The sequence below is a fragment of the Buceros rhinoceros genome, unplaced genomic scaffold (assembly GCF_000710305.1).
Source record: "Buceros rhinoceros silvestris isolate BGI_N320 unplaced genomic scaffold, ASM71030v1 scaffold1954, whole genome shotgun sequence".
NCBI lineage: Eukaryota > Metazoa > Chordata > Aves > Bucerotiformes > Bucerotidae > Buceros > Buceros rhinoceros.
In genome coordinates, this window is record NW_010409801.1 from 428 (window position 1) to 10,822 (window position 10,395).

Consider the following 10,395-nt stretch of genomic DNA (forward strand, 5'->3'; position numbering starts at 1 on the left):
GCTGATGGCGGATTCGGCAGTGCTGTGTGTCTGGGTTGCAGCAGGGTCTGGAGTTAGATAACCAGTAACTGCATCACCCTGGCAAACTGGCAGTGGGAAGGGGAAGAGAGAGAAACTGCATCACCCCGGCACACTGGTGGTGGCGGGGGGAGGAGAGAGAGCAGAGTAGCATGCACAAGGTTTAAAGCCTGACATTTCGGAACCCTTATCTTTGTCCTGCCACTGATTCAGCCCGTGACCTCAGGCAGATCGTTTCTCCCCTGCATGCGTCATTTCCCCACCTGTGAGTAGAAGATAATCTCATCACCCACTTTGTGGAGAGAGGAGGGTCAGTGGCCCTTTGCAGAGCACAGGAGACATGGAACTGGGAGGATGGCTCGCTCGGTCCTGAGCCCAGTCCTTTTGGCCCCTTTTCCCAGGCAGTACTCACGTTTCCTCTTTCGTTTCTTCTGCCCTCAGTCATCGATAAGTTTGACTATGTCTTCGCAGAGAACGGCACAGTGCAATATAAGAATGGGCAGCTGGTCTCCAAGCAGGTAAATCCGGCTCCCCTTGCAGCCACAGCTCTCCTGCCCTGAGCACTGGCCCTGGGCAGGTGGGCAGACTCTTCTCCCCAAATGCCAGATGTGAATGGCCCGTTCCTCCAGATCATGTTCTTGGGTGGGTTTCCTGGGAAGTCAAGCATCTCCCTCCCTTCCCCTTCTCTTCCCCTAGGCCATTCAGGACCATTTGGGTGAAGAGCTGCTGCAGGACCTGATCAACTTCTGTCTCAACTACATGGCACTGCTGAAGCTGCCCAAGAAACGGTAATCTCCTGAGCCCATGAAAATGGCAATCACCAATTTCTAGGAAGCTCTGGGCTCCAGAGCTCTCCTGAAAACAGCTGAGCTACTGAGCTTGTCTTGCTCCGTGTTTTGTCTTAGCATCTAGAGGCCCTGTGTAGGATCACTGTCCCACCGAGGTGGGCACTGTGGACAAAAAATGGAGGAAGGTCTTTGTTCTGGAGAGTATGCACTGGTTTTTAGCATAATGGCTGCTCTTTTGCCTTTCAGATTTTCCATGCATGAGGGTACAGCCACTGTGTGCATCTCATTTAGGACAATGGTACCAGCTCGTTACTGGTCAGGGCATCAGGCATCATTGGTCATATGAGTTTCCAAACAGATGAACAATGGCTCTTAAGATGGGAGGTCCAGTGTCTGAGCACAGTTTCACACTGTTTCCAACACAGTATCGCTTGGAGCCACTAGTAATGGGGCTGCCCCTGCTCTGCCCCTGACCATGTGTTCCTGTCTGCTTCCTCCTCTGAGATCAGCAACCACAGAGGGAGTTGGGTTGGTACACCTCCTCTGGAGGAAGACTAGGCCACTGCCAGAAAAGAAAAGGGCAGTTTTCCATTGGATCAGCTCGGCCTGTTATCACAGAAAGGAGCAAGAGGGAACAGATGGCATGAAGGTGGAAGCAGAGAGCAGGAGGACCCCTTTCAGAGGCAGCCTGCAGTTAGGCCAGCCTGGGTGCAGTGTTGAGCCACCCCTCAGACCACGGTTTCACAAACACGTGAAGCCAGTGTGAGCCAGCAGTGCTGTTGACAGCAGCGTCTCTGCCCTCCTCTCGCCCTGGCTGGTTTGTTCCTGCTCTCTCCTTGGGTTTGTACAGTGAAGCTGAGCAGGAGACCTGTCTGGGCAAAATTAGGGTGGTAAAAGTTGCTAAACTGTGATCCAGATGAGGTGACTGATGTGAGTCACCATGTAGCAATACAAGAACCGGTGAGAACGGCCAGGTTGGTTCCTTGCAACAGGACTACCCGCTCAATATGTCCTCAAAAGTGTGGGCTGGGACCCAGAACCCTCAAGGCTGTTTGGTTACCTTATTGCTGTCTGGTTGCCCAACAACCTGGCGAAGTTTCAGCTCCCAAGTGCCTCTGTTGATTTAGGCTGAAGGGGTTTCTAGCGAAGCACGGACTTCAACCCACATGTCCCAAGTCTTGGCCCGGGACATGAGCCACCAAACCCCTGGTGCTGCAGTGATGCTGCTCCCAGGCTGCAGGCATGGCTGCCCACGTGTCCGTTGCCTATGATGTTCTTCGCTGTGTTACGAGACAGGAGGGAGTTATTCCCCCGGACTTAAAGTGGTAAGCGCTTTATCGCAGAGACGCAGCAGGCAGAGCTGGGAGGGACATCAGAAAGTTAATGAGCTCAGGGCTCCTCAGCTGGGCAGGGAAGGGAATCTCCCTGCTCCAGCTAGGTTTCCACAAGAGTTTTAATCTGTTTTCAAATTGGAAGTGCTGCCATCCCCTGTTTTTTCTGCCTCACCAGTGCTATGCCTGTCTGACCCCTCAGTGAGCTATTTCAAGTGATAAACAAACAAAACTGGGTGGGTTTATAGCAAAAAGGGAGCAGTTTTCTGCCAGCTTAGTGCTTTGAACCACCCCACCAAGGAAGCAGCAGAGTAGTGATCCCAGTGCAAGGTGAGGGTGGCAAGCAGGAACTGGGTCCTGTCCCTGCAAGCTTAGATAAGAGTTGCAGTCAGAGGTGCAGGGGACAGACAGGAGATACAAGGCCCTCTGGGTCCTGCCTGATTTAGGTGGTCCCGATTGCTCATCAGCCTGCTGCTGGACATCAGCAGTGATTCACTGCTATTCCATCCCACTGCCCCAACCCACCACAGAGGACATTTCTTAAAAGCCTCCAAGGGTGGAGACACTACAGCTGGTCCAGTCCAGGCAATAGCTGTCCTTGCAGTTATGACACCTTTAGAAAAGGTTTCCTCTCATCTCACCTAAGCTCGTTGCTTCCAGCCTGCCCCCAGGGCACACAGGAACTCTTTATTCCTCTTCTTTTACAGTCCCTTGGAGACCTTAAACGAGGTTGTAGGTGCCTGGTCTCTGCCTGGTGTGAAGTACTCATGAGTGGGCATGGCTCCTCTCTTCCCTCATGTCCCCGCAGAGACTGCATGCTTCATTGACCAGCCATTCCCCTGGAAAGGTCTGTTTTTCTCTCCTTGCCCCAGTAACCTTGTGCCCTTGCCCACCCACAGAGGAACCTTCATTGAGTTTCGCAACGGGATGCTGAACATCTCCCCCATCGGACGGAGCTGCACTCCAGAGGAGCGAATCGAGTTCTCTGAGCTGGACAAGGTACCTGTGTACCCTCCCCTTTTGTACCACCACAGATCTCGGGTCTCACCTGCTTCCCCCCTTCCCAAGGAGAAAGGAGCCCGGCTCCAAGCTGTGCACCAGGCCCACACATGCAGCGAGGTGGAGACAGGGTGGAGAGGTGGGTCAGAAAACCCAAGGAGAGGCACAGATGAATGTAAGAATTTGACTTCATTGGGGACCACCGATGCACTGGGGTGGCCAGCAGAGTGCCTTGTGGGAGAATCCCAGGGCGTAAAGCCCTTATTTAATAGGGTGTCTCCTCGACTACAGTAAGCAAAGATAGAATTGCACTGAAAACCTCAGAGAGACCTAAACTTCACAGGTTGTGCCATCCCTCCAGGCTGGCCCAGCATCGCGGGTGGAGGGATGCACTTCACTCCTAAGAGAGAAGCAGCAGTGCGTTTATTGGTATGAAAGAGTGATTTAACAAAGCTTGGTGGCAGATGCGACCGTGGTCTGACAAGATTGGATGGCAAGGGACGCTTGATTATTTACTGCATAGAGGACAGGGTTAGGCAAAACTGTTGGGGAGACCCTTCCATTGGAGTCAGGAGGTTCAGAAAGGACCCCCTTGCTTTCTAAACTCCTTCTCGGAGAGGAGTCTCGCTGCAGCTTTTGACTCGGTCAGTGGTTCAGTTCTAAAGGATTATATATGCACTTAAAGTGGAAGTGCTTAGCTAAGGTTTCAAAGTTCAGCATGTGACTGATCATTTACTGAGAATCTGTGGCGGCAAGGAATCTCTCAACCTTGAGGGGTAACCTTGAGAGACATCTTTGCTCAAGGGGAGATCCTGGCCTGCAGCCCGCTGGCGTGCCGGAGAGCTCAGCGGGCCCTGGGCTGTCCACTGGTTGTGGAGTAAGACGGCTGATGTATAGTCATATTTACATACTGACTACACAGGTTAATTTCTTCCAAATGTGGCTCGAGTCAGACACCGGCCAGCACTGTGGTTAGGTGGGCACATCGTTCACAATAGCCCTTGGCTCTTGTATTGTTCTGTTTCCTCCAAATCCACCTTGAGCCCTACGCAGCCATCACAACCACAGGTATCCATGATGGCCACCACAGGTGATTATCACTTGAGCAGAGTTATGGGAAATGGGGGGGAGAGGGTGTGGTGGTTTGGAGCACACCACCACGCACACCACCATCTTCTCTATCCCACTCCTCCAGCCCAACAGAGCTGGAACTAATGGTCCTTCCAGACTGGGAAGGCCACAGTGGATCTTCTGGGCAGATACCTGGAATGCTTGGCCCATGCCCCAGGAATTTTCTGCCTGGAGCAGGGGGAAGTCTTGAGGTTGAGAGATTTTTCAAGACTCTACAAGACTTTTTAAGCAAAGCTGGAGACTTTGAGTCTGGGAACTGAGCTTCTGGGAAATTGAAGCAATTGCACTTAATTGCCAAGGAAGGGCTATGATCTGCTCTTCCCAGGAGCCTCCTGGAGCTGCCCTGAGCTGGTGGCTTTTTTATGCAGACACTGGGCAGGGCTGGTGAAAGTTGGCTAAATGGTGTTACAGTGGGGACAGGCGGGAAGGGGGAATGCAGTAAGCCAGCGTTGCCCAGCACCAGCTGTATGGTGTCTTTTGGTAGACTGTCAACATCTAATTATTCAAACCCTCCTTCCTTCCCTCTCCTCCTTTTCTTCCGCAGAAAGAGCGGATCCGGGAGAAGTTTGTGGCAGCCTTGCAGAGGGAGTTTGCCGGCAAAGGCCTGCGTTTCTCTCGAGGTGAGCAGAGGGGGCGTCCCTGGCTTTGCCCTGGCCTCTTTATCGTGTTTCCCATAAAATAGTGGGAGGGGGAGCAGGAATCCTGCCTATTCCCTCCAGGGGCTTGGAGACCCTGGTAAGAGCACAAGGAGCTTCTGTTCCTGGAGAACTACCATGGGGGCGACACATTGTCATTCACGTTAGGGTGACACGGCAGAGAATAAGCCATGCTGCAGATTTGCATCCCTGGTAATCAGCCAGACAGGCGAGTTTCTGTCCTGTGATGTTATCCCTGCCTTAATTCCAGTTAGCTCTGCTAAGCCCATCCCTGCCCAGGAGGTCTGTCCTGGCTCATGCGTCAGCAGCAAGGTGTCCAGCAGTGCTCCAGGCACATGCAGTCCACTTTGGGAGTGCTGTGCTGTAAGGGAGAGAGTGGTGTGAGGGAGGAGACAGTAGTCCCGTGCTTATCTCGGCGCTGGGGTTTTGTTGGGAGGGTTGGCTATGAGGGAAACATCTTTATTCCTGGAGGAACAGCTGTCAAGAGGCAGAGCATTTGCATTTCTGTGCCGTGGTCTTCTGCAGAGCCACGTGGGGTGGAGGTACACTCTTACAGCCAACTTATCGAAGGTGAGGAACCAAAGGAGGGGCTTGAGCAATCCTGGGGGTCTGGCCAGGACGGGGAGGAAAATGAGGGTGTGTAAGTGGTGGGGCTGAAGCAGAACGGTAGGTACGTGTGAGATAAGGTCCCCTTGCCTAGTCGAAAGGCAAGGGTATGATGGGGTTGGGAGGTGGCAGGTGACACCCCACTCTTGCACCCAGTGTGGGCCAGTACCGAGGGTGTGGCTCTCTGGTCCTTCAAGGACTTTCCTCCTGAGAGCCTCCCCTTGCCTTTAGCATCCTGCCAGGGGCATCTTGTGCTGCCCAGAGCACTGACACGCACTGTTTGTCACAACAGAGAAGGAGGAGGTCCCCACCACCATGTCCCTGTGGGCACGGGGAATGAGAGCAGAGCAATGGGCCTTTCTCCTCTGACTTTGGGGAGCCACCATGAAGAGCCTTGGCCTGTTGTGTAAAAGCACGAAGACAAGGGGAGCTGTGGCCCCCTGCTCCTCCACAAAGAAAACGCGAGGTATCTCAGGTCAGGCATCCAAAACCAGGGACAAGCGGAAACAGGGCTCTTCTGCCAAGCTGGCTCCGTGTGTCTTGCCCCAGGCTGCAGAGGACACAAGCCCCAGAGGTGGTAGATCTCCCTGCAGCACCCAGACCTGTGCTCCACCTAGGCGAGGGCTAGTGCTGGCTGTCCTCCACACCACCTCTTCTCCCTTTGATTTCCCACTCTCTCCAGCTGGCATCAGAAGCCCCTTCTAGTGGCCCATCTCTCTGTAAAAGGCCAGAACATGGTGAAATGCAGCATTTTTCCACAGGTAAATGACTTTGGATACAAAACCAGGAAGGATTTTAATGAGGTCAGACAGGTTTATTTAGCTCCTGCTCTGATGCTGGGTCCTGCTGCGAGCCTGGGGGCATCCCCATCTGTGAGTGGGCAGGGCACTTGTTCCTGTCCGTATTGCAGTGCCCTGCACGGGACGTCCTTTCCAGTAGTGAATCCTCTGTCCTGAGCTGGGCACACAGGCTCTGTTCCCAGCTCCACAGGCTCCAAGAAGGGTTGGTTTGGGATTCCCAAACCAACAGGGACACGTTAATCAGACAGGGAGGAGAGGAGCACAGCATGTTGACATGCACAGGACGTGCACATTGGAACAGCTTAGGGGGTCAGTTGCCTCTCTTCCACCAGGAACTGTCCCGAGCGTACCTATCTACTCATCCCCTTCCTAAGAGAGGTGGGGTTATGATTTATGAAGGAGGAGAGCATGAACTCCAGGATTGCTTGTGGCCCAGCAGATTGCCTGGAGAAGCAGAGGTTCCCCTTGAAACAAAGAGGAGCAGAGAGCGGAACTGGGAGGGGGATGCCCATCCCAGCTCAAATCCCCATTCCTCCCGGCTCTGATTGCTCTAAGTCGTGGGCTTAGTTTTGGGAGGAACATGTCCCCTCTGTCAGTGCAGGGACAAGGGGCTGGCTTTTCAGCCTATGCATGCTGCAAGGCAGCTCCAGAGGATGAGGGAAGGTGCTGCCGCCAAGGTCCCCCAAAAAGTAGTGCAATGTTGGGGTAAACTTCGCCAGGTCTAAGAGCAAGGGCTAGGAAGTTTGTTAACCCTTGGTGGCTGTGGGTGTCCATGTGCACCCGTATGCATGCTCCCTAGAAAAGCTCCCCTACCTACCTGCATTTGCCCCATCTGCCTTGGTGCCCCTCCAGATGTTGGCAACCCGTATTTGACGTTTGTGGCAAGAGGTCACAGGCCAGTGTTGTGCTCCAGTTATGTCAATGGGTTCATGGTACCTCCATGGCAGGGTCCTTGGTCCTTGATCAGCATGCAGAGCCTGCTTGAGGCTTGCAGCGTGGCTGGCTTGGACCCCTGAGCTGTGCGGTGCATGGGGTTTGCTTTGCTTATGCAGGGTGCTGGGAGCCCATGGTCCCTGCAGGGCTAAGGATTGTTGGAACAGTGGTTGTAGAAGGACCAGCAATGTCCAAACAGCAGCCTAGGAGAGAGCCTGGTGCCAGTCTACAAGGTCCCTGCTTGGAACACAGAACATGCTGATGTCACCTGCAAGGCAAGACTCCAAATCTCCACTAACAGATGCATCTCTTGGGACCTTCCCCCCCTGCAGCCACTGGTTCCTGCTTTCCTGCCTGCGTGCAGGCAGGGGAGCCACGCTGATGTCATCCCAGCCATGCTGATGTCACTTCAGCCTCTTGTCATAGGAACAGCATCTACCACTATCCTAGCCACATGCTGAAGAGGCACAGCAAGGCAGAGCTGGTGCCTGTCTGCTCCCCACAGATACCCGGCCCTCTCCCCTCCTCCTGCCCATCCCAGAGTGAGAGGACCAGCTAGCTCCCACCAGTGTTACCCAGTGTCCTCCCTTCTGCTGGCAGGTGGCATGATCAGCTTTGATGTCTTCCCAGAGGGCTGGGACAAGCGCTACTGCCTCAACGTGCTCGATGACGAGAGATTTGAGACCATCCACTTCTTTGGAAACGAGACGACCCCTGTGAGTATGCCCCACACATGGCTGCTTTCTCTCCTGCGTGGAGCTGCTCCCTCATGGGTCCCGCAGCCTGGGTCCTTGACGGAGACCTCTAGTGTTGTGAGGGGGAGAGATGCTCCCATCCGGCGCAGATTTGCAGGTGGCAGCAGGCCCACTGGGTTGTGGGGAAATCACCCTGAATGCACTGTGCTGGGGAGCAGGTCCACCAAAGCATCAATTTCCTCCCGACCGCCACCCTCAGGAGGAGGGCAGCCATTCCTGCAGCCTGCAGGACCCAAAACACGTGTTTCCAGCACTCAGGAGAGGGCTTTTCAATAGCAAGAACAGCTTTGCTTTCCCTTTAGAGCAGCAGAGGATGGTGCTTCCTTGCTGCTATAGACCAGCTTGGTCATTCCCTCAGCTCTTCCCATATGATGGCAACCTCTGCCTCCCAAATGTGCCCGCCCCACCTTCTGTTGGCCCTTCCATAGGCAGGGCAGGCGTTATCCCCAGGCCTCTGGATAAGTTTTTGCTGGACTTGCCCCATCCTTTCTTTGCTCCTCCCCTAGCGCAGAAGAGGGGAGGCAAGAGGGAGGGGCAGGGCTCTCAGCCCAGCCTCTTCTGCCCCTCCTGGGCCAGTAAAGCCCTAGCAGTCCCTTCGCAGCAGGTCCCTGCCTGCCCAGCCCCTGGCTCCCACCCCAGCTCCTCACAGGACAGAGCAAGATGCAGATTCACAGTTGAGGATGCTCTGGCAAGATCATGCTAATGCTTTCCCTATTTTCTATTCCATTGCAGGGAGGGAATGATTATGAAATCTATGACGATCCCCGTACAGTGGGACACAGCGTCCAGTCCCCCCAGGACACGATCCAACGATGCCGCGAAATCTTCTTTCCAGAGAGAGCAAATGAATGTTGACTGCCAGGTGCCCCCAGTCCTGCCCTGGCCCCACCCTCTTCCCCCGCCAGGAAAAGCACCTTCATTTGAGGGTTCTGCTCAGGGTAGAAAACACTTTCCAGAGCTGGTCAGGATGTAACCTGTGAGTGTGAGTGGGTGTGCAGGAGCAGATCTTCGCTGAGCAGCCCTTCAGCACTCCCCATCTGCAGCTGGGGCTTGTGGGACCGGATCCTCCTCACCTCCAGAAAAGCTTCTGTCTGGATAGTTTGGGCTGTGGTGGGTGGCAATGCAGATGCTTTCTTGATCGGACGGCATTTGAAAGGGCCAGACGCAAGAGCATGTGCGTGTCCATCCCATGCTCTCTCCCCTCTTCTCTTCTTTTTCGCTCTGTTTCTGTTAACACTTCTGCATGAGGGAACACGCATCTCACCTTTCGCCCTCCCTTGCGCCTTGGCTGGGGAGGATGGAGCTGCTGAGGCCTCAGGCGCTCTTACCAGAGCTGCGATGAAGTGAGAGGCCAGGGAGGCTGTTTGCTCCAAGCCCATGGTAGGGAGGGGTAGCGGCAACCCCAGCTCGCTGCAGCGTTGTGCATCCTAATGGAGAGGATCACTGTGTCCACCGCAGTGTCACATCATTCCTGTCCCTACAGGTGACCTGGGAATGACAGTTTTGAAATTACTCTGCTCCTGCTTTGAGCTTTGCTCAGGTGCATGAAGAAACTAGTTCTCTTTATAGCTTACAAAAAAAAAAAAAAGAGGCTGCCGTGGGTTTATTTTTCATGGTCTGCAGAGGTTGTCAAGTCAGACCATGCCTGGTGCAGCTGGGGGGCCCTGGCTGCCTGGTGTGTACAGAGCACCCTGCAGAGCCGTTGGTGGCAGAAGGGTTCCCAACAGTTTTCCCACCTGTGTGTCCATTAGGCGTCACAGGTGTGGCAGTGTAAATCCTTACCCAGGGCATTCGTAACAGACCAAGTCCCCTTCCTTCCCAGTGCTCAGTTTTCCATCATGCTCTCAGAGGCATTTTCACAGAGGGCCAGCACAGGCCAGAGCTGGTTTCTAGTGCCAGCAGAGGTACGTGCTCAACAGTGCCCTCTGAGCTTGCTTTTCCACCCCACCTTGTCCCACACGCCTAGTTTACGTGGTCACCTTTAGGGACTCGGGTTCTCCAGTGCAGCTGTTGTGTCCTCCTGCTCCTCTTCGAGGTCTTCATGGGTTGCAAAGCCACATTTCTTCCTTGGCCCTTGACCTCCTCACATTCCCCCTTTATTCCTGGCCATTTCCCTTGGGTGTGTGACTGCACCAGTGACATTAGTCACAACTTGGTACTCAAGAGGAGCTCAGGAATTGCCTCCATAGAGATGTCTTGCTTATAGCTAGCTCCCCGAGGCACACGTGTCTGGTGTTTGTGGACCTGGAGGGTGCTGGAGGTTCCTGCAGAAGCTCTCCACATACTGCTCCCTGGGAGCCTTTCTCAGCACATCCCTGCTAGTATGGCACTGCTCCATCTCTTGGTCCTGTTTCCTCTCCTCTTTTTTCTCCCATTCC

The 10,395-nt window shown here is 54.2% G+C and overlaps 1 protein-coding gene across 1 annotated transcript; it reads left to right on the forward strand.

Moving 5' to 3' along the window:
• Positions 1-459: 459 nt before the first annotated feature.
• Positions 460-8,991, forward strand: PMM1 (phosphomannomutase 1; the record flags this gene model as incomplete). Its single annotated transcript, XM_010135336.1, has 6 exons — positions 460-536; positions 715-806; positions 3,037-3,136; positions 4,812-4,887; positions 7,863-7,978; positions 8,750-8,991. Coding segments are annotated over 6 exons (584 nt in total), but the record flags the coding sequence as incomplete, so codon positions are not given.
• Positions 8,992-10,395: the final 1,404 nt, after the last annotated feature.